This window comes from Tachyglossus aculeatus, chromosome 5 (genome assembly GCF_015852505.1).
Source record: "Tachyglossus aculeatus isolate mTacAcu1 chromosome 5, mTacAcu1.pri, whole genome shotgun sequence".
Taxonomy (NCBI): Eukaryota; Metazoa; Chordata; class Mammalia; order Monotremata; family Tachyglossidae; genus Tachyglossus; species Tachyglossus aculeatus.
The window spans coordinates 45,959,019-45,985,216 of NC_052070.1; the positions used below are offsets into that span (position 1 = coordinate 45,959,019).

The following is a 26,198-nucleotide window of genomic DNA, read 5'->3' on the forward strand; positions in this document are numbered from 1 at the left end:
ATGATATTGAGGCATTCTAGGTACAGAGAATTTGGAAGAGTACAAATAGAGTTGGTAAACATGATCCCTGCCCACGGAAAGCTTGCAGTCTAGAGGGGAACCTAGAATTAATTAATTATGGATATGTTCATAAGTGCTGTGGGGCTGTGGGAGGGGTGACTATCAAATGCTTAGAAAGTATGGCTCCAATTGAATTCATGATGCAGAAGGGCAAGGTGGTAGGAGAAATGAAGGATTGGGAGGCAGCATGGCTTAGTGGCAAGAGCACGGGCTTGTGAGTCAGAGGTCTTGGGTTCGAATCCCGGCTCCACCGTTTATCAGCTGTGTGACTTTAGGCAAGTCATTTCACTTCCCAGGGCCTCAGTTACCTCATCTGTAAAATGGGGATGAAGACTGTGAGCCCCACGTGGGACAATCTGATTACCTTATATCTACCCCAACGCTTAGAACAGTGCTTGGCACATAGTAAGCGCTTAACAAACACCAACGTTATTATTGGAAGGATTGGAAGGAATGTAATTTAGTAGGGCTTTGAGTAATAATAATAATAATAATAATAATGGTGTTTATTAAGCGCTTACTTTGTGCAAAGCACTGTTCTAAACACTGGGGAGGTTAGAAGGTAATCAAGTTGTCCCATGTGGGGCTCACAGTCTTAATCCCCATTTTACAGATGAGGGAACTGAGGCACAGAGAAGTGAAGTGACTTGCCCAAAGTCACACAGCTGACAATTGGCAGAGCCAGGATTTGAACCCATGACCTCTGACTCCAAAGCCCAGGCTCTTTCCACTGAGCCACAAAGGGGAGGAAAATGGTGGTCTGTTGGATGTGAAAGGGGAAGGTGTTCCACACCAAAGGCAGGATTTGGACAAGTCCTCACTGGTGAGATAGACAAGATCAAGGTTCAATAAGTAGTGTGGCAGACCCAGCGTGGCCTAATAGAAAGAGCATGAGCCTGAGAATGGGACAACCTGGGTTCTAATCCTGGCTCTGCCACTTGTCTGCTGTGTGGCCTTGGGCAAGTCACCTAACTTCTCTGTGCCTTAAATAATATTAATTGTGGTATTTAAGCACTGTAGATTCCTCATATGTAAGATGGGGTTAAGAAGGTGAGCCCCATGTAGAACATGAACTGTGTCAGGCTGTATCTACCCCAGTGCCTGGCACATAGTAAGCACTTAACAAATACCTTTTTTTAAAAAAAAAGAATGAGATTAGCATTAGAGGTTGCAATAAGAAATCGGTGAGGTAAAGGTAGTGTGGGGAGAGCTGATTGAGTACTTTGAAGTCGATGATAAGGAGTTTCTGTTTGATGCAGAGCCGGGTGGGCAACCGCTGGAGGTTCTTGAGTGAGGAGAGATGTACTGAACGCTTTTTGAGAAAAAAGGCAGCAGAGTGAAGTATGGACTGGAGTGAGGAGAGGCAGGTGGCAGGGAAGTCAGCAAGGAGGCTGCAGCAGTAGTCAAGGTGGGATATTACAAAGTTTGGATCAACGTGGTAGCAAATTGGATAGAGAGGAACGGGTGGAGTGACAAGATGTAGGGATAAAACCAACAGGACTTGATGACAGATTGACTATGTGGTCTGAATGAGAAAGATGAGTTGAGGATAACGCCAAGGATACAGGCTTGTGAAACGGGAGGGTGGTGGTGTGGTCTACAGTGATGGGCAAGACATGGGGAGGCTCGGATTTGGGTGGGAAGATGAGTTCTGCTTTAGACATTTTAAGTTTGAGGCTTTGGTGGGACAACAAAGTAGAGATATCCCAAAGGCAGGAGGAAATGCAAGACTGTAGAGAAGTAGAGAGGAGAGAGAGTGATAGAAGCAATCGTAATCAAAATTATGAATCAATCAAGCATTTTTCGATTGCCTATTGTGTGCACACGACTATCCTAAGCCCTTGAAAGAGCACAATAGAAAAGGAATCGATTAATCAATTGTATTTATTGAGCACTTAGCATGTGCAGAGCATTATACTAAGCACTTGAGAGAGTACACTACAACAAATTAGCAGACACATTCCCTGCCCGCAAGGAGCTTACATCTACTGGGGGAGAAAGACATAAAGTCATTTACAATTAGGAGGAAGAAGCATTCAAATAGAAGAGTAAGTAAAACAATACGTGCAGATGTTAAACGGATAGTAAAGGGGACCTGGGAAGAAGAGGAAATTAATTGAGGAGAGCCTCCTGGAGTAAGTAGGATTTTGGAGATCAGTCAAACAATGATATCCCTTTAGATGGTAAACTAGTTGTGGGCAACAGGGCTGGAAAGATAAATTTGGGAATCACCTGCATAGATACGGTAGTTAAGGTCATGGGAATAAGCGAGCTCTCCAAGGGAATGGTTGTAGAAAGAGAATAGAATGGTGCCCAGATCTAAGCCCTGAAGGACTTCCACAGTCAAAGGGTGAGAGACAGAGGAGGAGCCTGCAAAAGAGACTGAGAAGGAGTGATCAGAGAGACAGTAAAACCAGGAGTTAAGGATAGATAATGTTTCAAGGAGAAAGGGTGGTCCACAGTGTCTAAGAAGAGTGAAAAGTCAAGGAGGATTAGGATGGAGGAGAGGCCATAGGATTTTGTAAGAAGAAGGTCATTAGTCACCATTATCATCAGTAATTGAGTGCTTACTGTGTGCAGAGCACTGTACTGTACTTCGGAGAGCACAGTATAACAGAGTGGGTAGACATGTTCCCTGCCCACAACAAGCTTACAGTCTAGAAAGAGAGACAGACATTAATATAAATAACTTATATAAGTTGTTCATTTTTACATAAGTACTATGGGTCGGAGGGTGGGGCAAATATCAACTGCCAGAAATGCTGAAAATTCAGAGATCCAAGTGCGTAGACAACACAGGAGGAAGAGGGAGAGGAAGCCAGTGGAAATGGGCTTGACAGGAGAAGGTCTCTTGGAGGAGATGTGACCTTAATAAGGGTTTGAAGGCGGGAAGAGTGGCGATTTGGTGTGTATGGAGGGGGAGGGAATTCCAGGCCAGAGGGAGGACATGGGACAGAGGGAGGTCATGGGAAAGGGATTGATCATGAAATAGATGAGGTCATTCACCTCATCCAAACTTTTTTCCAGCTCTTAGTATATCGCTTTGCGCACACTGGGCATTTAATTAGCAATATTACTACTACTACTGTTGCCATTGACCAGATAAGTGCTTAACAAATACCATTATTTTTATTATTATTACAACTGAAAGATCTTTGTAGAGTCCATTGACGAACCAGGGACATAGATTATTTTATCATTTTATCTTTCAGTAAATGATATGTCTTCAAAGACTAAGCCCCCTTTCCTCAGTTCCCCCTCGCTTCCACATTGCCTTGACTCGCTCCCTTTGCTCTTCCCCCCCTCCCCGCCCCACAGCACTTATGTATGTGTGTGTATATAAAATTCTATTTATATTGATGCCTGTTTACTTGTTTTGATATCTGTCTCCACCCCCCTTTAGACTGTAAGCCAGTTGTGGGTAGGAACTGTCTCTATTGCTGTACTGTACTTTCCAAGTGCTTAGTACAGTGCTCTGCACAGAGTAAGCGCTCAATAAATATGATTTATTTTTTCATGTCCTGTAATTAAACTGACAACACTCAAGCACTGCACCAAATAGCTCTAGTTAGAAGCAATCGTAATCAAAATTATAAAGCAATCAAGCATTTTTTTGATTGCCTGTTGTGTGCACAGGACTGTCCTAAGCCTTGAAAGAGCACAATAGAGAAGGAGTCAATTAATCAATTATATTTATTGAGCACTTACCATGTGCAGAGCATTAAACGAAGCACTTGGGAGAGTACACTCAACAAATTAGCAGACACATTCCCTGCCCGCAAGGAGCTTATATTTACTGGGGGAGAAAGACATAAAGTCATTTACAATTAGGAGAAAGAAGCATTCAAATAGAAGAGTAAGTAAAACAATACATGCAAATGTTAAACGGACAGTAAAGGGGACCTGGGAAGAAGGGGAAATTAATTGAGTGGAGTAAGTAGGATTTTGGAGATCAGTCAAACAATGATATCCCTCTAGATGTTAAACTAGTTTTGGGCAGGGAACATGTCTTCCAGTTCTGTTGTATTGCACTCTCCCAAGCATTCAGTACAGTGCTCCCACATAAGTGTTCAACAAATGCTGATGCTGATTTGCACGCTTACTATGTGCAGAGCACTGTACTAAGCACCTGGAAGAGTAAAACAGTGGGTAGACATGTTCCCTGCCCACAACAAGCTTACATTGGGGGGGGGGGGGGGGACATTAATATTAATAAATTAGTGACTGATACGGTCATAAGTTCTGTGGAGTTGAAGTGACTGTCAAGTGCCGTATTGGTTCAGATCCAGCGATGCAGAAGGAAAGGGGAGTGAGGGAAAGAGGGATAAATCAGGGAAGGCTTCTTGGAGGAGGTGTGGCCTTAATAAGAAGGCTGATGGATTCAAAGACGGAGGGAGTTCCGGGAGGGAGGTGGGGCATGAGCCAGGGGTCAAAGGCAGAGCAGTTGATGATGAGACACATTAAGCTGGTAAATTTGGGAGGTACAGAGGGCGTGATCTAGAGATTAATAGAAGAAAGGATAGAAGCAACATGGCCTAGTGAAAAGAGCATAGGCGTGGGAATCCGAGGGTCAAGATTGTAATCCCAACTTTGCCAATTGCTTGCCGTGTAACCTTAGGCAAGTTGCTTAACTTTGCTGTGCCTCAGTTTCAACTGTAAAATGGGGATTCAAAACCTGTTCTCCCTCCTACTTAGACTGTGAGCTCCATGTGGGACAGGGACTGTGTCTAACCTGGTTAACTTGTATCTACCCCAGTGCTTAGACCTGTGCTTGACACACAGTAAGCACTTAACAAATAAAATAATGATGAAAGTAAGCGCTCAGTAAATACGATTGAATGAATGAATGAATGAATGAAAGAGTAGCCAGGTAAGAAGGAGAGATTTCATGGAGTATCTTTAAAGCCAATGGTCAGGAGATTCTGTTTGAAGTGAAAATGAATACATAGCCATTGGACTTTGTTGATGTGTGGAGTGGTTTGTATAGAACAATGTTAGAGAACGATGATCTGAACAGTAAAGTGAAGTGTAAAAAGTAGGGGAGAAGCTGGAAGCAAGGAGATGAGTAAGGAAGCCACCTCAGTGTTCCAACTGGGATATGATGACCACCGGGACATCAAAACCCTTTATGCACCTGATATTCACCCCACCTTCAGGCTCAAAACACTTCGGTACATATCCATAATTTATTTTATTGTGTATCTCCTCCTCTAGATGTAAGCTCCTGGTAGGAGGAGAAATTGTCTGCCAACTCTTTTCATATTTGTACTCTCCCAAGTGCTTAGTACGATGCTCTGCACATGGTAAGCACTCATAAAACTTCCAGTCACTGATTGATCCTTGAAAATTTGGAAACAACCTGCCTCCCGAAGAGAGCAAAGGTCTTCGTGACAGGAAAATGATCGTGCTTATAATTAAATGAGGAAAACCTCCAAATGTATCCGCTAGCCCGTGCACAGGTGTATTTCTAGAAGATCGTGACTTTCTGCTAGGTGGAGGAACGTAGTAGGTTCTGAAAAAGTGCAGTTTCCATTCCATTTAATCATCACTCTTTTTAAATCAAGAAAAGCCTAAGGCTGAAAGTGTTCTTGAATGGAATGTTTTATAAAAAAATATGGATCTTAAGATCCAGACATTGATTATGGAAGTTGGACCTTCCAGGGCTAGCTGAAAGACAGTCAAACAATCTTAATTACCCATCTCTTTAGTCAAACACTGCTACAACACATGCCAAGGCATGTGCTATGTTCCTTATTTTCGAAGACTGTGCCTCCCCACCCCACAATAGGAGGCTTTAATGTGAAATCTTCCCATTTTAGCCTGGGAAGATAGATATCGATCTCAGGTAGGGAGAAGCAGCGTGGCTCAATGGAAAGAGCGTGGGCTTGGGAGTCAGAGGTTATGGGTTCAAATCCCAGCTCCGCCAAATGTCAGCTGTGTGACTTTGGGCAAGTCACTTACCTTCTCTGTGCTTCAGTTCCCTCATCTGTAAAATGGGGATTAAGACTGTGAGCCCCACGTGGGACAACCTGATCACCTTGTATCGTCCCCAGAGCTTAGAACAGTGCTTTGCACATAGTGAGCGCTTAACAAATGCCATCATTATTATTATTATTATTATTACTATTAGGGAGAAAAGGTCAATCAAGGTGTCATGATTCAAAACTAGTTGGATATTCATGTTCCAGCTCCTCTCCTGAATAAATTATCCGGGGCTTTTCTAAGAAGAGAACTGGGCCCTTCATACTTCTCCTCTCCTTATGGCATCTGAGGACCACAAATGGTCCCTGTTCCCTCCACCCACCATTGTATTTGCAGCTGCTTTCGATGACTAAGACATTGTAAGAATGTGGATGTGTGAGCCCGCTGTTGGGTAGGGACTGTCTCTATATGTTGCCAACCTGTACTTCCCAAGCGCTTAGTACAGTGCTTTGCACACAGTAAGCGCTCAATAAATACGATTGAATGAATGAATAGGCAGCTTTTGTGCATGAAAATTCCATAATTAGGATGCTCAACTAGCTAGTGTGTCGATAGCGTCAAGCTAAGGGCACACTAGCTAGTTGCCCTTAGCATTTCCTCCAGACCCACTTTTGACTGAGACCCAATTAACACATTTGCTCAGCCCCGGAGCATGGATGTAAACAGGGCCTGTTCCTTGGTGATTTCCATGTATTCCATACTTTGCTAGCAGCCTGGAAACCTAGATAGGACTCCCCTCTCTGCTTTTGCAGTTGAGAAAAGGCCACAGTGACACTCTCTGGCTGCCATGTCGGTTGTTTTGTTTTCGGGTTTTTTATGGCATTTCTTCAACACTTACTACGTGCCAGTGCTGTACTAAGCACTTGGGTAGATACAAGATAATGAGGTTGGATACAGTCTTAACCCCCATTTGACAGATGAGGTAACTGAGGCACAGAGAAGTTGACTCGTCCGAGGTCACACAGCCGGCAAGTGGCAGAACCCACATTAAAACGCAGGACCTTTGACTCCCGGGCCTGTGCTCCTTCCACTAAGTCAAGTCGTTTCTGATTCACAGTGACACTATGGCTATATTTTCTCCAGAACATCCTCTGTCTTCTGCCATAATCGGTAACCTTTCTAACAGTTCTTCCATTATCATTGTTATGGTATCTCTCCATCTAGCAGCTGGTCTGCCTCTTCCATGTTTTACCTGGACTTTTCCTAGCATTAGTGTCTTCTCCAGAGAATTAGTCCCCCTGATCATGTATCCAAAATATGCTAGTCTAAGTGGAGTCATTTGGCTTTCCAAGGAGACTTTGGCTTAATTTGCTCCAAAATCCCCTTGTTTGTCTTTCGGGCAGTCAGTGGTGTTCGCAAAAGCCTTCTCCAGCACCACATTTCAAAAGAATCGATGCTCTTTTTATCCTGTTTTTTTCCACTGCCCAGCTTTCGGTGCCATACACTGTTACTGGAAACACCATTGAATTGACAGTTTGTATTTTTGTGACAGTTGTTACATTAGCACATTTCATGATTTTTTTCCAGGCTCTTCAAGGCAAGTCTTCCTAAAGTTACTCTTCGGCATATTTCTCAACTACTAGTTCCCTTATTGATTATCGATCCCATGAGAGGAAAAATGGTCACTACAAATGTGTTAAAACTTCCAGTTGTCACATTTATTGAGTCCATTATACTAGGGCACTTGGGAGATTCAGAATAATCGAGGGTTATGTATCCTGTTCAGCAGGAGCATATACTCCAGTGGGGGAGACAAACATAAAAATATTTGTAACTAGAATGATCACAATAAATGCATTGATCAGATATATATATTCATGAATGCCAAGGTAAGCTCTTTGTGGACAGGGAACATCTTTACCAACTCCATTATATTGTACTCTGCCAAGTGCTCTGCACACAGTAAGTGCTCAATAAAAATGATTGAGGTTGTAAACTAGTTCATAAAGTTGGCCGAAGTGATGATATAGCTCAGGGGGCTGGGAAGTTAATCAGGAAATGTTTATTAAAGGTGGTTGGATTTTAGGAAGTGTTTGAAAGGAGGGATAACTTAATTTTTTCTTGCCCAAATATGAGCATTTTGGAAGGAGGCTTAGAGGTCTGTGGGAGCCAAAACAGAGAGATGTCACTGCTAATTAGCATAGCCCTAAAATCCCCATCTTCCTTCTGTAACTCATGGGTTGAAAGTTCAACTGAGTCTCATAACAGAGAGCACGTCATGTGCGCCAAAGACCACTAATGTTGTGGCAGTTATGACCTTGTGTTTAAGACAGAAAAGTACAGACAAAGCAGTGAGGACCACTGGGGAGAGAAAGTAGTTCAATCTTTAGGGACATGTTTAACTAGCGGATTAAACAACTAGTTTAATCCGCTGGCTTACACCACTAGTGAAAATGTAACATTGGTTGACTGCCTGGGTGTGGAGAGTTTGAAGTATGAGGGGCCACCAAGCGAGTGGAAAATCTCCTTGAACAACCTCAGTCTTTCCAATAGCATCACTGGGGTTATATGTATGTACTGCAGTAGAGAGCAGTGGAGTAAGAATTTGCAAAGCGACCCCAGAATGTGAAATCCCCACAATCCAGCTACATACTGAAAGGAAGAACTTTAAAGATGAATCAATCCAGAATGGATAATAGCACTCTAAGTGAAGTGAGATATTTTCAAAATAAGCAGAAAGTTCGCAAGAAGTGATTTCTTCCTTTTGAATGTAATTTTCTCTCTCAATTTTCAGCAGTTCAGATGCACCACACACACACATTTCCCAACTATTTTTAAAAGATCACCTTGAATTGTTGATCCAAGCCTCCGGGTGTTGCTAAGTGTTTTAAGTTAGAGAGCGTGGCGGTGACTCTTGACATTTTCCCCTCCAGAAGCATAAGTGATGTAATTGTCTCTTGTTTTTACAGAGTGAAAGAATTGAAAAAGGCCAAGGAACTTGAAGATACACAGCAGCATCCCGTAGCAATGTGACATTGCTTTTCAGACTGTTTTCATTTTCTGTTTTTAGCAGAGACATGCAACAACAACAAAACAAACAAAAAAAAAAAACAAAAAAAAACAAAACCCACTGCAGTTTTCGGAAGATCAGCTGCAGGATTTTAACAGTAATGGTTTGGTCATTGCATTTGCACTTTCATGGACAACTTTTAATTTGTTCAGCAAGACATCTTGGAACTCAATCTTCTGTTGGATCATGGGAAAACAAGACACCAGGAGGAATTTGTGAGATGCTTCATTCTCCAGACGAAGCAGTTATCCTTCTCATATAGGGCTGTATTCAAACAAACATCGTGTGGAACTGTACAAATATTATACCAAAAATATAGTAAAGAAAAGGTGGGAATGCACAAGCAACAAAAAAAAGCTATTCCTGCACCTGTCAATCATTTCCAAGAAGCTGAATCTTTGGGATTCTTGGTGGAGGGCTTAGATCATAGAAATCTTTATTGGGTCCATGTGTTCTCATTTCCTTTGCTCTTCTTTTCTTCATTTTTTTTTTCCTTTAATCGCTCTACAGCACACTTAATGCAACTTTTTAAATCTGCAGGTTTTTAATATGTCTTACGGAAATTTGCAAAGGGGAGGGTGTGGGAAGCAAACGGGTAACGCATGGGAAATATGAGGAGCAGCTAGAGGAGAGTTTTAAAAAGTTTGTAGTGTTTTTCTTTCTAGAACCTGCAAGTATATCAGTTGTCATGTCCTTTTTATCATGGTCAGCACTTTATTTTTTGCCTTACTTTCATGATGAGAATTACGTCAAGTAATTGATAAAGCATGTAGTTTTTGTTTTTATTTTAGGGGGGGGGTTTTAGTAACCTTGGAAACTCTAGTCATTCTGAGGGTCACAAGCATTGCCTGGACATTTATACCACCGAAAGATCAGTGTGGTGCTGCGTTCTGGCCAGTAAATTCCATTTTTGGCTCTATCTCATCAAAACTGAGCAGTTTCTGTATATATAGAAGGTAGAAATGGAAAATGAGAAATAATATTTGAAAGGGATTATATTGATTAATTGCTAAATATTTTATTCACAAAGGGTCAATAACATGGCAAGATAAAATTATTATTTGTATAGTTTTGTCTGAATGAGCGAGAAGTGTGGATGTATTGTTTGTACATATTGTATATATTAAAACAGAGATATGTGCATGAATTCAAGAAAAAAGAAATGAAAAAAGCAAAGCATTAGTGGCTATGGTCTGTAAAATGAAACAAAAACTTTATTTCACTATAAGAGTACTTTATTTTAAATGTTCTTTAGAAGAACATTTTGCTAAAGCATGACTAAACTGCAAAAAAAAAGAGCTACTGTATTTAGACTTAGGAAAAAAAAGGCAGAGTAACATTACTAAAAAAAAAAAGGATATGTTTACATTTAATTTTGGCTACCAGGAGTTTAGTTTATTTTATTTTTCACTTTTTTTGCCAATGGTGCCAAGTAATGTGAATGCTAATATTGCTTAAGAAAATTAAGTTACTTTTGCAAAGCAGATAATCATAAGAAAACAAACCAGTATATAGCTTAACACCATCCACTCACTCCAATAAAGAACACCTTAGAATGAACATAAACTGACAAAAGAAATAGTATGAAAGTAGAAAAATACGTTTCACATTTTCATATCTCCTGCTGGAAGTCAGAAAATGTTATAAAAATTGCACAAAAAAAAACAAAAAAAATCTAAAAATGAAAAAGATGCAAACTGGTCTTGTAGGGGTGTCATGGTATATTACTATTTCCACATAATGAGGAGCCAAAGAAATCAGATAACGTTTTCAAATATGAACTACTAATGTCAAATTATGGGAGGGTAAGTGTGTGTTTGCTGATGCCAGTTTAAAATTTCCAAGCTGAGTCTGAAGAGCAGTTGGTGTAAAGTTTATGCGGCAAATGGTCTATGCTTACTTGATTTCGGCCACCAACTGGAAGTTTAAATGCAAGGCTTGTTGTGAAGCCTAAAAATATTCACAAAATCAGAAGCTTTTAAACTGGTGTCGATAGAAGAAAGAGTAAGAAGTGTGGTAGAACTGGGGTCAGTGCTCTTGGTGCCTTTTCTATAATTGTACTTGTTTTTTAATTCCTTCCTTTCACTGCCAACCTTGAATGACTGTACAGTCTTATGTCTTTACCGCTCGCTCTGGATCAGCTCTGTCACCAGTGACAGTCCCACACCTAGTCCGTTTGTAAACTGACCTGACAACTCAATTTTTGGAAAAGCGTTTGGGCCGTGTGCTGCAGCGGTGGCAGTCCCAAAATGTCTTTCAAAAAGTATTTCTCTAAGTATTTTACGCACACATACAATCTCACACGCCGCACACGACCTCACATGCCACAAACACACACACACACGGACACGCTCTCACATACCACAGACACACAAAAACACACACACTCAAACATTTACACGCAAATGGGAATGGAATGGGAAAGCCAGCTCTTTTAGAACGGTCGGTATTAGCACCCTGAAGAGACATGTTTAATTCCATTTGTTATGATGAAAAGAACTGATCTTTTTAAACAAGAGTAATGACCTCAGTGGACATGTTTTAACCCTCACGTTTCTACAAAAGGAAAAAAGAGAAATTTCACATACTACATTATTAAGATGGATAAGTTATAAGATTCCATAAGATGTAAAACTATTTAATGTTACTCTTCCAGCTCGGTGGGTCCTCGTGGAAGGGACAGAAGGTAGGCCTCGCGAGGCCTGCCGGCGTACCCCCTCGGTAGTGTTAACAGCGACAGCTGAGTGAACTAAAAACGCACTTCCACTGCAACGAAGCATTTCTGATCGCCCTTTCCTCGGTGGTGGATCTTAGTTTTGAGTAGAAGATAAGTAAGCGCAGCTTTCTTGGATAATCTGAATTCCCAAGTGCCAGGAGTAGGATTTCATTATAAAATTAATAGCTAATCTTATTCTGTCTCCTGAAAATCGAATTGCTATTCTTGTTACACATTTGAAATCAGCTGTACTGTGTGAACGAAATAAAGACTATAACATGAACCCCCTCTCTGGTTGCACGGTCGCTTATGGCAGTTCCACACAGTAGTTGGCGCCCAACGGGGGGTCCCCAAGACTTGCATGTAAAACTAGTCTAGATGTCTCCTTTTTGTAAGTTTTATTTTTGTAATTGTGCATGTAAAGCATCACTGAATCAATGGATCTGTTGAAGAACTCAGCTGCTGGAACCATGCAAAATGTTTTGAATTGCCCTTAAAATATGGAAAATGTTTTCTGAATGCTTTATATTCTTTCTGCTGTAAATTAAAAATGAAGAAAATTTCCCCATACTAAGGGTGTGTGTGCTTTTTTAAAATCCCCTCTGCCCAAATGAACTTTGCCAGTTCGATCCGAGGTAAAATCGGAAATAGCCTTGCAGAATTTCTTCTGATTTGGCTCAAAACAATGCGTTTGCATTGATAAAGAAAAAAAGGTATGCCAAGTCCACACCCAGCTCATTAAGCCCATGATTCCCCTCTAGACTGTAAGCTCATCGTGGGCAGGGAAGGTGTCTACCAACTCTGCTATATGGTCCTCTCCCAAGCCCTTAGTACAGTGTTCTGCACCCAATAAGCACTCAGTAAATACAACTGATTGATTGATCTATGCTACCTACCTGAATGCTTCCCAGGAGGTTGTGTTAATCCACCAAATACTTCATTCATTCATTCAATCGTATTTATTGAGCACTTATTATGTGCAGAGCACTGTACTAAGTGCTTGGGAAATACAAGTTGGCAACATATAGAGACGGTCCCTACCCAACAGCGGGCTCACAATCTAGAAGTTCAAGCAGCTGTCGGATGCTAGTTTACATTCAGGTTTTTAAGGATGATAGAGCTTTAGGAGCAGTTTGGGGTACATTTTACACCCTTGGCCTTCCAATTTATACATTATAACCTGTTGTCCAGAAATTTGCCATCTTTATCTGAATGCGAATCATCTGAGGCCCTGCTACCTGCCAGTTACCATTGTGGTCCTTCAATAAATGGTGTTTATCGATGCTTACTGTGTGCAGGTCACTGTACTAAGCACTTGGAAGAGTACAATATAACAGGGTTAGTAGACCTGTTCCCTGCCCACAGAGACCTTACAAGATGACTGCTCCTCCTTGAGAATGGCCTTGGGCTGAGAGCTCTGGGAGGATAATTTGAACTTCAGGAGGAAAAAAAGCGCAACAGACCAGGTGGTTTCCATAGTTTTCCAGCAGAAGGAAGACAGTGGGCGTCTCTGATTTTGGTTTTAAGCAGTGGTTATTTATTGAACAATTACTGTATGCAGAGCACTGTATTAAGTGCTCAATGAATACAATTACTCTGAGAAAACAACACAAAGGTGGCACAAGGAGCTTTCAGTCTGGAGATGCAGATTAGTGTCTCAAAAAATGTACGTATTGCCTCAGAACAATTCACTTCAGCACTGTGCTCTGCCTCCAACAGTCAGTCAATCAATGGCATTTATTGGGTGCTTACTCTGTGCAGAGCAGGGTACTGAGAGCTTGGGATAGCACAGTACAACAGGGCTGGCAGACACGTTCCCTGCCCACAACAAGAATGTAGTCTAGAGGTGGAGACAGATGTCAATATAAATAATTCAGGAAACATACACAAGTGCTGTGGGGCGAATACCAAACGCCCAAAGGGTAGAGATCCAAGTGCACAGACAAAGACACACCAGTGGCACTGGGCCTGCGGAGAAACAAGGTGGGACCTGATGATCTTGTATTTTTTTTACAGTATATGTTAAGCATTTACTATGTGCCAGGCATTGTACCAAGTGCTGGGGTAGATACAAGCTAATCAGGTTGGACAGTCTCTGTCGCATATGGGACTCCCAGGCTTAGTCCCCATTTTACAGATGAGGAAATTGAGGCCCAGAGAAGTTAATCACTTGCCCAAGGTCACACAGCAGGCGAGTGGCAGAGCTGGGATTAGAACCCATGTCCTCCTGACTCCCAAGCCCATCCTCTATCCACTAGGCCATGCTGCTTCCCTATCTACCCCAGTGCTAGTTAGTACAGTCCTTGGAAGATAGTAAGAACTTAAATACCACAATCATTATTATTATTATTACTACTACCATCTCTTTCTTGAATTCTGAAAGGATAGCTCTTATCCTGTGATCATGTAATGATCATGTTCATGATCATGTTCCCCCAGTGTATTACTGCCGTTCCTCCCAATGAAACCCTTCTGGCACTCTTCTAACTACACACTCAGCTTTCTGAGCTCTTCCTAATTTCTGCCCTGCCGTACCACATTGCACTGCCCAGAGAATTTAGAATTTCATGTCAACTTGGACTATATCTGGGTACACTCCCTCTTCTAGTTGATTTATGAAAACATTAAACAAAACCGATCAGTAAAACAAAGTTACAACTGGGAGACCCTATTTACACTCCCATCCTAAGAACTGGCTGTTTACCACTAAGCTTTACTTCCTCTCCAAGATAGTATTCAACTCATGACAAAACATTCCCTCCAGTCCCAAGATTATTCACCCCTTAAAAAAAGTCTCAGGTTTGGAACCTGATTTAAAAAAAAAAAAAAGGTTCTTAAAAATATAAACAGTACTCACTGTTTCTCCAAGATCTGCATGTCCCTTCCTCCATCCCCCCATATCAAAGAACCCTAGAAGATAAATTAGGATTGAATTCCCCCTAGAGAAGCACCAGTCAGAGTATGTATGAATCTAAGAATTCCCCGGGCCCAAACTTGATTTCTATGTGCTAGGTGTGCAATGAGACTCACCAATTAATCAATCCTATTTACCGAGCGCTTACTGAATGCAGAGCACCAATAATAATAATAATAACAATAATCACAATATTTAAGTGCTTACTATGTGCCAGGCACTGTACAAAGTGCTGGGGTAGATAACAAGCAAAGTGGGTTGGACGTAGTCCCTGTCCCACGTTGGGCTCTCAGTCTTAATTCCCATTTTACAGATGAGGTAAATGAGGCACAGAGGAAGTAAAGTGACTTCCCCAAGGTCACACAGCAGACAAGTGGCGGAGCGAGATTAGAACTCGGGTTCTTCTGAGCACTGTTCTAAGCACTTGGGAGAGTACAAATACACCAGCCTGTAATTCCCAGGATTATCTGTGGGATGGCAGTTACAGGCTGCCCCTCTAGTTCACGTGTACTGAACCCTCCCAAGCGCTTAGTACCGTGGTCTGCACATAGTAAGTGCTCAATAAATACAATTGAATGAATGAATAAATATGATTGACTGAAAATGCTTAGCTTGGATTTATAACAGGTTGCTGAGGAAAGGAATTAAAAGCCAGATCTTTCTATTCCAGAGGTCCTCTCTTGCAACTCAGATCTGCTATTCTCACTTTGAAAAAACTCAGTACATAGTAAGTGCTCAATAAATACAATTGAATGAATGATTAAATATGATTGATTGAAAATGCTTAGCTTGGATTTATGGCAGGTTGCTGAGGAAGGGAATTAAAAGCCAGATCTTTCTATTCCAGAGGTCCTCTCTCGCAACTCAGATCTGCTATTCTCACTTTGAAAAAATTCAGTACCTCAATGAAGAAGTGTTGCGGCCAGACGATGGGGCTCTCCATTGAAAGACAGGAGGCAGGCAGGTCAGTGAGAAGGCCAATGCAGTAGTTAAAATGGGATGTAAATGTTAAGATCAGCACGATAGCAGTTGGATGGAGAGGCAAGGGTGAATTCTGGAGATCTTGTGAGGGAAGAACCAACAGTATTTAGTGACAGGTTGAATGTCAGAGAAGAATGACAGAGAAGCAAAGTGGTTCAGTCAAAAGAGCAAGGGTTTGGAAGTCGGAAGACATAGGTTCTAATCCCGGCTCTGCCACTTGTCTGTTATGTGACCTTAGGGCAAGCCACTCAACTCCTCTGTGCCATTTCCATGATGTGAAAGGGCCATTTCCGCGATATGAAGAGTGTGTGGGGGGAGAATCTGGATTGCAGGGGACCGCGGAATTGGAAGAGAGGGAGTGGAGGCAGCCAGTGTACTTGCTCAGAGAGTTTGGAGAGGAACAGTAGGAGGTGTATATTATAAATTATTCAATTTTTATTAATGTCTGTCTCCCCCTCTAGACTGTAAGCTCACTGTGGGCAGGGAATATATCTACTAACTCTGTTGCCTTATACTCTCCCAAGCACTTAGTACTCTGCACCCAGTAAGCATTCAATAAATACTAATTGTGATGATAATGATGAGGGAGATGGGGCTATAACTGGAGGGAGACATGGGGAGTCAAGGAACGGGTTTTTTTTAGGATAAGGTATATATGAACGTGTTTAGAGGAGGTGGGGGGAAAAGCCATTGGAAAATGAGTGGTTGAAGATTGTGGTGAGGGAGGGGGAAAAGGAAGAGGCATGTTTTGATGAAGTGGGAAGGGATGAGGTTAGAGGCACAGATGAAGGGATATAAGTTGAGAGGAAACAGGTAATTTCCTGAGGTTCTGCTGCGAAGGATGGGTGAGTTGAAAGGATGGGAAGAAGAAGGAACTTGAGGTGAGCAAAGGAAATTTTGAGGAGACCATGCCTAATGCTTTCAGTGTTATCTGCCCTACCTCCACTGCCCCCTCCCTCCTTCTGCCCTGCCCCCTTCCCCTCCCCACAGCACATGTGTATATTTGTACATATCTATTACTCTATTTATTTTATTGATGATGCATACATAGCTATAATTCTATTGATTTTGATGATATTTACGCTGTCTACTTGTTTTGTTTTGTTGTCTGTCTCCCCCTTCTAGACTGTGAGCCCGTTGTTGGGTAGGGACCGCCTCTATATGTTGCTGATTTGTACTTCCCAAGTGCTTAGTCCACTATTCTGTACACAGTAAGTGCTCAATAAATACAATTGGATGAATGAATGAAAGAAAGTGGCTAGGTCATTAGGGGCTAGAGGTGAAGGGCATGGGAGGAGGGGGTTTTAGGAGAGATTTAAAAGTCTGAGATGGCCAGCGGAGTCAATGGGCATGGGAGTCAATAAAGATGGAGAAGTACAGAAGCTGGGTGGGTGAGAGGGCAGAGATATCAGAATTTTCCTCACCTCTTAAGGGAGCCACAAGGAGGAAACGTGACCCTCCTTGTTATGAGGAGCAGTGTGGCCTGGTGGAAAGGGCACGGGCCTGGGAGTAAGAGGACCTGGATTCTAATTCCGGCTCCATCACTTGCCCGCCGTGTGATCTTGGGAAGTCACTTAAGTTCCCTCATCTGTAAAATGGAGATAAAGACTGAGGCCCACATGGTTCATGGACTATGTCCAATCTGATTAGCTTCTATCTACCCTGGTGCTTTGTACAGTGCCTGGCACACACCAGGGACTTAAAAACCATTTTAAAATAACCCATAAAGCTTTCCTAGATTTCAGATGTTTGGAATAGAGGCCCCAGACTCTAACTAAATCTTTAGATTGGCTCCAGGAGCTCCAGCTGAAAGCTCAAAGTTATATTCTGGAATATTGATTGTTCAGTGTCTTAGTCGTTTGTTTTCTAAGAGAATTTATATCTCCAATTCCACTGTGACATTTTAGAAATGCAAGTGTAGTGCATGGGGAAGCAGAAGACTTTGGATAATAGAATGGGCCAATTTTAAAACCACTTGAGGCTATAGCATGGATGGCTTAAACGTACAGCAATTTTCTAAATGGGTCCGTGGTAATCTGAGTTCAAAGTTGCAATGTAGGGTTTGCTTGCTATCAGGTGTTGTGGGGTAGGGGGTAACATAGGGGGTACACCCAGGGCAGGGTTAAGGCTTTGTGGTTCCCCTTGGAGAAGCAGCGTGGCTCAGTGGAAAGAGCCCGGGCTTTGGAGCCAGAGGTCATGGGTTCGAATCCCGGCTCCGCCACATGCCTGCTGTGTGACCTTGGGCAAGTCACTTAACTTCTCTGAGCCTCAGTTACCTCATCTGTAAAACGGGGATTAAGACTGTGAGCCCCACGTGGGACAACCTGATCACTTTGTACCCGCCCCCCAGCGCTTAGAACAGTGCTTTGCACATAGTAAGCGCATAACAAATGCCAACGTTATTATTATTATTAAACGTGAAGGCCCAGCCCACTGTCGGTTGCAATAACTCAGCTTTTAGCCTTCGAAAGAAAGCTAACCCAGCTTTTAGCCTTCGAAAGAAAAGTTGGCCCTGTTCTCACATTTGGTTGAATCTGAACCAGTTCAGATTCCCTGAGAGGCCTCCTCTGGGTCTTTGAGAATACCTTCCTAACCTTCAGAGAAAACCTACTAATGGAAATGACCCGCAGGCCCCTCTAATTAATAATTAAACACTTTCTATGTTCCAAAGCTGCTGCAGCAGATAGGAAGCATCAGCTTGGACTCGGTCCCTGTCCCTCCAGGGTATCGCAGTCCAAGAATGGATACAGAAACCGCTTACCAGCAGCTCTCAGATTCTGAACACGGTGAAACCCGATTATTAAACTTCCCCTCTCACACTCCAGTTAGCCTCAGCTCCCCTATCTGTTCAAAGAAAGGGTTCTACCAGTTAACAGGGTCTAAAAGGCAAACAGTCGGGGAAGTATGCAGTGGTTTTAGACTGGAAGCTCCTTTTGGTCAGGAAATGTATCTGTTAATAATAGTTCTGTTGTATATTGTACTCTCCCAAGCACTTACTACTACTACTACAAATAATGGTATTTGTTAAGCACTTACTATGTGCAAGGCACAGTTCTAAGCGCTGGGAAGGTTACAACAAGGTGATCAGAAAAGAGGAGAGAAGAGGAGAAGAAGAGGAGAAGCAGCGTGGCTCAGTGGAAAGAGCCCGGGCTTTGGAGTCAGAGGTTGTGGGTTCAAATCCTGGCTGTACCACTTGTCAGCCGTGTGATTGTGGGCAAGTCACTTAACTTCTCCGGGCCTCAGTTCCCTCATCTGTAAAATGGGGGTGAAGACTGTGAGCCCCCCATGGGACAACCTGATCACCTTGTATCCTCCCCAGCGCTTAGAACGGTGCTTTGCACATAGTAAGCGCTTAATAAATGCCATCATTATTATTATTATCAGGTTGTCTCACAGGGGGCTCACAGTTTTAATCCCCATTTTACAGATGAGGGAACTGAGGCCCAGAGAAGTTAAGTGATTTGCCCAAAGTCACATAGCTGACAGCTGATGGAGCTGGGATTTGAACCCATGACCTCTGACTCCAAAGCCCGTGCTCTTTCCACTGAGCCACGCTGCTTCTGCTCTGCACATAGTAGGTGATTAACAAATGTCATTATTAGTATAGTAAGTGCTGAGTAAATAGCATTGATTTACTCTATTGTATTCTCCCAAGCTCTTAGTAACCGAAGCCTGATTACCTGTGGTAAAAACATTAAAGCAACTAAGTGAATAAACAAGAAACTTGATCCATGACAAAGGTTGAAAGATCTTTATCCTCCAGGGATTTAAACAGTCCCCTTCACCCTTGTCAGGATTTTGAAAATCACTTGTTGTGGGCAGGGAACATGTCTTTGTTGTATGGTACTCTCACAAGTGCTTAGTTCAGTGCTCTATACACAGTAAATGCTCAAATACCTTTGATTGATTGATGTTGCTCACAGATAATAATAATAATAATAATGGCATTTGTTAAGCGCTTACTATGTGCCAAGCACTGTTCTTAGCGACCTAGTTGTTGGGGGAAGGGGGACATTTATAAATCAACCTCCCTCACAAGGTCTTATCCTGAGGCCTAACAAGTGTTTACTTAATTATAACAATAATAATGGTATTTAAGTGCTTACTATGCGCCAAACTCTGTACTGGGGTATAGAAGCAGCATAGTCTAGTGGATAGCTTGGGAGTTAGTGAACCTGGGTTCTAATCCCAGGTCTCTTATCTACCTGCTGTGTGACGTTGGGCAAGTCACTTCACTTCTCTGTACCTGTTATCTCCTCTGTAAAATGGAGATTGAGGCTGTGAGCCCCACGTGGGACGTGGGGTGTGTCCAACTGGAAGCTTAATACAGTGCCTGGAGCATAGTAAGCACTTAACAAATGCCATAAAGAAATAAAGAAAAGTAGATACAAGATAATCAGGTTCCACATGAGGCTCTCAGTCTAAATAGGAGGGAGTAGGATCTAAACCCATTTTACAGATGAGAAAACTGAAGCACAGGGATATTAAGTGACTTGTCCAAGGTCACCCTGTAGACAAGTGGCAGAATTGGGATAAGAACCCAGGTCCCCTGATTTCCAGGCCTGAGCTCTTTCCAATAAGCCAAGCTGCTTCCCACTAATGCAACTTCTGCCTAAGTAGGCCCTATCAGTTCTACCTTCACAACATCACTAAAATCTGTCTTTTCCTCTCTATCCAAACAGCTATTATGCTGATCCAAATACTTCTCCTATCCCATCTTGAGTACTGCACCTGCCTTCTGCCTCTCCTCCACTCCAGTCCATAATTCACTCTGATATACAGACGATTTTTCTCAAAAAAAAAAAAAGAATGCACACAATGAACCTATTATAGTCGAAACAACTGCAACTTAGAACCAATGCTATGCTATAAGCTCTTACGGGAAGGGAACATGTGAAAAAACTCCATGGCTTTGTATTCACCCAGCTGCTTAGTACGGTGCTCTGTACTAAATAAGTATCATTGATATAGCATCATAGGCCAGCAGCTGTTAACTGGGTAATAATAGTAATAATGGCATTTATTAAGCACTTACTCTGTGCAAAGCAATGTTCTAAGCACTGGGGAGGTTACAAGGTGATCAGGTTGTCCCACGTGGGGCTCACAGTCTTAATCCCCGTTTTACAGAAGAGGTAACTGAGGCACAGAGAAGTTAAGTAACTTGCCCAGAGTCACTCAGCTGACAATTGGCAGAGCCGGGATTTGAACCCATGACCTCTGACTCCAAAGCCCAGGCTCTTTTCACTGAGCCACGCTGGTGCGTGGACTCTGCTGCACGCTTTGCTACTCAGGATAGCCTGCTACCTTCATGATGAGCCTCCCAGGGGTTTATTTATTTAGCATCTTACTGTGGGCAGGGAACATGACACAGACTCTGTTGTACTGTACTCTTCCAAGTGCTTAGCCCAGTCCTCTATACACAGTAAGTGCCCTCAAATGCTTAAGAGAAGCAGCGTGGCTCAGTGGAAAGAGCACAGGCTTTGGAGTCAGAGGTCATGGGTTCAAACCCCGGCTCCGCCAATTGCCAGCGGTGTGACTTTGGGCAAGTCACTTCACTTCCTCACCGTACCTCGTTCTCGCTTGTCCTGCCATCGACCCCCGGCCCACGTCATCCCCCGGGCCTGGAATGCCCTTCCTCCGCCCATCCGCCAAGCTCGCTCTCTTCCTCCCTTCAAGGCCCTACTGAGAGCTCACCTCCTCCAGGAGGCCTTCCCACACTGAGCCCCTTCCTTCCTCTCCCCCTCGTCCCCCTCTCCATCCCCCCCATCTTACCTCCTTCCCTTCCCCACAGCACCTGTATATATGTATATATGTTTGTACATATTTATTACTCTATTTATTTATTTATTTATTTTGCTTGTACATATCTATTCTATTTATTTTATTTTGTTATTTTGTTTGGTTTTGTTCCCCGTCTCCCCCTTTTAGACTGTGAGCCCACTGTTGGGTAGGGACTGTCTCTATACATTGCCAACTTGTACTTCCCAAGCGCTTAGTCTAGTACTCTGCACACAGTAAGCGCTCAATAAATATGATTGATTGATTGATTGATTCTCTGTGCCTCAGTTACCTTACCTGTAAAATGGGGATGAAGACTGTGAGCGCCACCCCCCACCCGGGGGGGAACAACCCGATCACCTGGTAACCTCCCCAGCGCTTAGAACAGCGCTTTGCACATAGTAAGCACTTAATAAATGCCATTATTATTATTATTAAATACCATTGACTGATTCTTTGGTCAGAAACCTGTCCGACTGATGGCATAGCCCCTGACTCTGGCAGACAGATGGCATAACCTTACTACCGACTTCCTATAATCCTACAACAACCCAGCCTGCACAGTTGGTTCCTCTAATATTAACCTTCTCACTGTACCTCCATCTTGTCTATCTCGCCGCCTACCTCTGGCCCACATCCCACCTCAGTCCTGCAAGGCCCTCCCTCGGGTAGGGACTGTCTCTATATGTTGCCAATTTGTACTTCCCAAGCGCTTAGTGCAGTGCTCTGCACACAGTAAGCGCTCAATAAATACGATTAATGATGATAATTGCTCTCCCCCACTTCAAAGCCTTATTTGAAGGCACATCTCCTCCAAGGAGCCTTCCCTACCTAAGCTCTCCTCTTCTCCCACTTCCTTCTGCGCCGCTCTGACTTGCTCCTTTGTCCATCCTCCCTCCCCCACCCATAGCACACATGTATATTAAATTATATTAAATAGTTAATATATTAAATATTAAATATATTAAATTATATCAATGTATGTCTCCCCCTCTAGACTGTGAGCTCACTGTGGGCAGGAATATGTCTGTTTGCTGCTATATTGTACCCTCTCAAGCGCTTAGGACAGTTCTTTGCCCACAGTAAGAACTCAATAAATATTATTTAATAAATGAATAATGACTAATAATGACTAATAATGACTAATAATGAATTAGTAATGAATTAATGATAATAATGAATTAATAATGAATAATAAAATAATGACTAATAATGAATTATTACTCTATTTATTTATTTATTTTACCTGTACATATCTATTCTATTTATTTTATTTTGTTAGTATGTTTGGTTTTGTTCTCTGTCTCCCCCTTTTAGACGGTGAGCCCAATGTTGGGTAGGGACTGTCTCTATATGTTGCCAATTTGTACTTCCCAAGCGCTTAGTACAGTGCTCTGCACATAGTAAGCGCTCAATAAATACAATTGATGATGATGATGATGACTAATGAGAAGCAGCATGCATAGTGGATAGAGCACGGGCTTGGGAGTCAGAAGGTCATGGGTTCTAATCCCAGCTCCACTACTTGTCTGCTATGTGACCTTGGGCAAGTCACTTGACTTCTCTGAGCCTCAGTTCCCTCCCCTGTAAAATGGGGGTTGGGATTGTGAGCCCCACGTGGGACAGGGACTGTGTCCAATCTGACTTGCTTGTATCCACCCCAGCACTCAGAGCAATGCCCGGCACATAGTAAGCGCTTAACAAATACCACAATTATTATTATTATTACTAGTAACCCCTGCACTAATGTAGTAAAGGGCGACTTTGGGGAGCTGGAAAATAATAATTATGGTATTTGTTAAGTGCCGAGTACTGTTCTGAGCTCTGGGGTAGATACAAGGTAATCAGGTTGTCCCATGTTGGGCTCAAAGTCAATTCTCATTTTACAGATGAGGTAAGGTACAGAGAAGTTGAAGTGGCTTGCCCAAGATTACACGGCAGACGCGCGGCTGAGCCGGAATTGGAACCCATGTCCTCTGACTCCCAAGCCCGGGCTCTTTCCGCTATGCCACGCCGCTTCTCTAATGAAATAAAAGTGTCCAATGGCTACGTGGCCTGGACACCAACTTTGCCCTGGCTGCTAAAAAACCATGGAACCCGTCCCGCCACCCTCAGCCTCGGAAGGTGGGCCAACCCGGCAGTGTGGCTGAGGGGAAAAAGTCCGGGCTTGGGAGTCAGAGGTCATCATCATCATCATCATCATCATCAATCGTATTTATTGAGCGCTTACTATGTGCAGAGCACTGTACTAAGCGCTTGGGAAGTACAAATTGGCAACATATAGAGACAGTCCCTACCCACCAGTGGGCTCACAGTCTAAAAGGGGGAGACGGAGAACAAAACCAAACGTACTAACAAAATCAAATAAATAGAAGAGCTATGTACAAGTAAAATAAATAAATGAATAAATAAATAGAGTAATAAATATGTACAAACATATATACATATATACAGGTGCTGTGGGGAAGGGAAGGAGGTAAGATGGGGGGGATGGAGAGGGGGACGAGGGGGAGAGGAGAGGTCATGGGTTCTAATCCCAGCTCTCCCACTTGTCATCTGTGTGACTTTGGGCTTTCCCCCTTCTAGACTGTGAGCCCATTGTTGGATAGGGACTGCCTCTATATGTTGCCAATTTGTACTTCCCAAGCGCTTAGTACAGTGCTCTGCACACAGTAAGCTCTCAATAATTACGACTGAATGAATGATTGAATGAAGTCAACTTCTCTGGGCCTCAATTACCTCATCTGGTAAATGGGGATGAAGACTGGGCCCCATGTGGGACAACCTGATCACCTTGTAATAATAATAATAATTATTATTATTTTTATGGCATTTATTAAGTGCTTACTATATGCAAAGCACTATTCTAAGCACTGGGGAGGTTACAGGGTGATCAGGTTGTCCCACAGGGGGCTCATAGTCTTAATCCCCATTTTACAGATGAGGTAACTGAGGCCCAGAGGAATGACCCATGACCTCTGACTTCAAAGCCCGTGCTCTTTCCACTGAGCCATGCTCCTTCCACAGTCCATAGTCTTCATCCCCATTTTCGAGATGAGGTCACTGAGGCTCAGAGAAGTGAAGTGACTTGCCCGAAGTCACACAGCTGACAATTGGAGGAGCCGGGATTTGAACCCATGACCTTTCACTCCAAAGCTCTTTCCACTGAGCCACGCTATTGGGAGCCTGTTGTGGGGTAGGGACTATCTCTATATGTTGCCAATTTGTACTTCCCAAGTGCTTAGCCAAGTGCTCTGCACACAGTAAGCGCTTAATAAATACGATTGACAGAATGAATGAAGTTACTCCACTTCCTCTGGGCCTCAGTTACCTCATCTGGAAAATGGGGATGAAGACTGTGGGCCCCACGGGGGACAATCTCATCAAGAAGTAGCGTGGCTCAGTGGAAAGACCACGGGCTTTGAACTCAGAGGTCATGGGTTCGAATCCCAGCTCCGCCAATTGTCAGCTGGGTGACTTTGGGCAACTCACTTCACTTCTCTGTGCCTCAGTTACCTCATCTGTAAAATGGGGATTAATACTGAGAGCCCCCCCGTGGGACAACCCGATCACCTTGTAACCTCCCCAGAGCTTAGAATGGTACTTTGCACATAGTAAGCGCTTAATAAATGCCATCATTATTATTGTATCCCCCCAGTGCTTTGAAGTGTTTTGCACATAGTAAGTGCTTAACAAAGGCCATTATTATTATTATTATTTATCCGGGCTCCGCCACTTAGCTGTGTGACTTTGGGTGAGTCATTTAACTTCTCTGGGCCTCAATGACCTCATCTGGAAAATGGGGATGAAGACAATGGGCCCCACGGGGGACAACCAGATCACCTTGTATCCCCCCCAGCGCTTAGAACAGTGCTTCGCGCATAGTAAGTGCTTAACAAAGGCCATTATTATTATTATTATTTATCCCGGCTCCACCACTTGTCAGCTGTGTGACTTTGGGCAAGTCACTTAACTTCTCTGAGCCTCAGTGACCTCATCTGTAAAACGGGGATGAAGACTGTGGGCCCCACAGGGGACAACCTGATCATCTTGTATCCCCCCCCCAGCGCTTAAAACAGTGCTTCGTGCATAGTAAGTGCTAAACAAAGGCCATTATTATTATTTATCCCGGCTCCGCCACTTGTCAGCTGTGTGACTTTGGGCAAGTCACTTAACTTCTCTGGGCCTCAGAGACCTCATCTGTAAAACGGGGATGAAGACTGTGGGCCCCACGGGGGACAACCTGATCACCTTGTATCCCCCCAACCCAGTGCTTAGAATAGTGCATCGCGCATAGTAAGTGCTTAACAAAAGCCATTATTACTATTATTATTTATTCCAGCTCCACCAGTTGTCAGCTGTGTGACTTTGGGCAAATCGCTTAACTTCTCTGAGCCTCAGAAACCTCATCTGTAAAACAGGGATGAAGACTGTGGGCCCCACGGGGGACAACCTGATCACCTTCCTCCCCCCACCCCCCGCGTTAGAACAGCGCTTCGCGCATAGTAAGCGCTTAACAAAGGCCATTGTTATTATTATTATTTATCCCGGCTCCGCAACTGTCAGCTGTGTGACTTTGGGCAAGTCACTTAACTTCTCTGAGCCTCAGAGACCTCATCTGTAAAACGGGGATGATCCCCCCTGTCTTACCTCTCCATGCCCCTGGCCTTACCTCCTTCCCCTCCCCACAGCACCTGTATATATGTATATATGTTTGTACGTATTTATTACTCTATTTATTTTATTTGTACAAATTT

At 43.1% G+C, this 26,198-nt stretch overlaps 1 protein-coding gene across 6 annotated transcripts in view; it reads left to right on the forward strand.

The window, feature by feature from the left end:
* Positions 1-12,336, forward strand: part of CAMTA1 (calmodulin binding transcription activator 1) — an 868,926-nt gene extending 856,590 nt beyond the window's left edge. For 5 of the 6 annotated variants that reach the window (XM_038747474.1, XM_038747476.1, XM_038747477.1 and 2 more), the window contains one exon: positions 8,952-12,336. In XM_038747474.1, the coding sequence (XP_038603402.1) occupies positions 8,952-9,015 (64 nt within the window). In that variant the 3' untranslated portion in view covers positions 9,016-12,336. The remainder of the gene's footprint in view (positions 1-8,951) is intronic. The other variant, XM_038747478.1, reaches the window with a different exon arrangement.
* Positions 12,337-26,198: the final 13,862 nt, after the last annotated feature.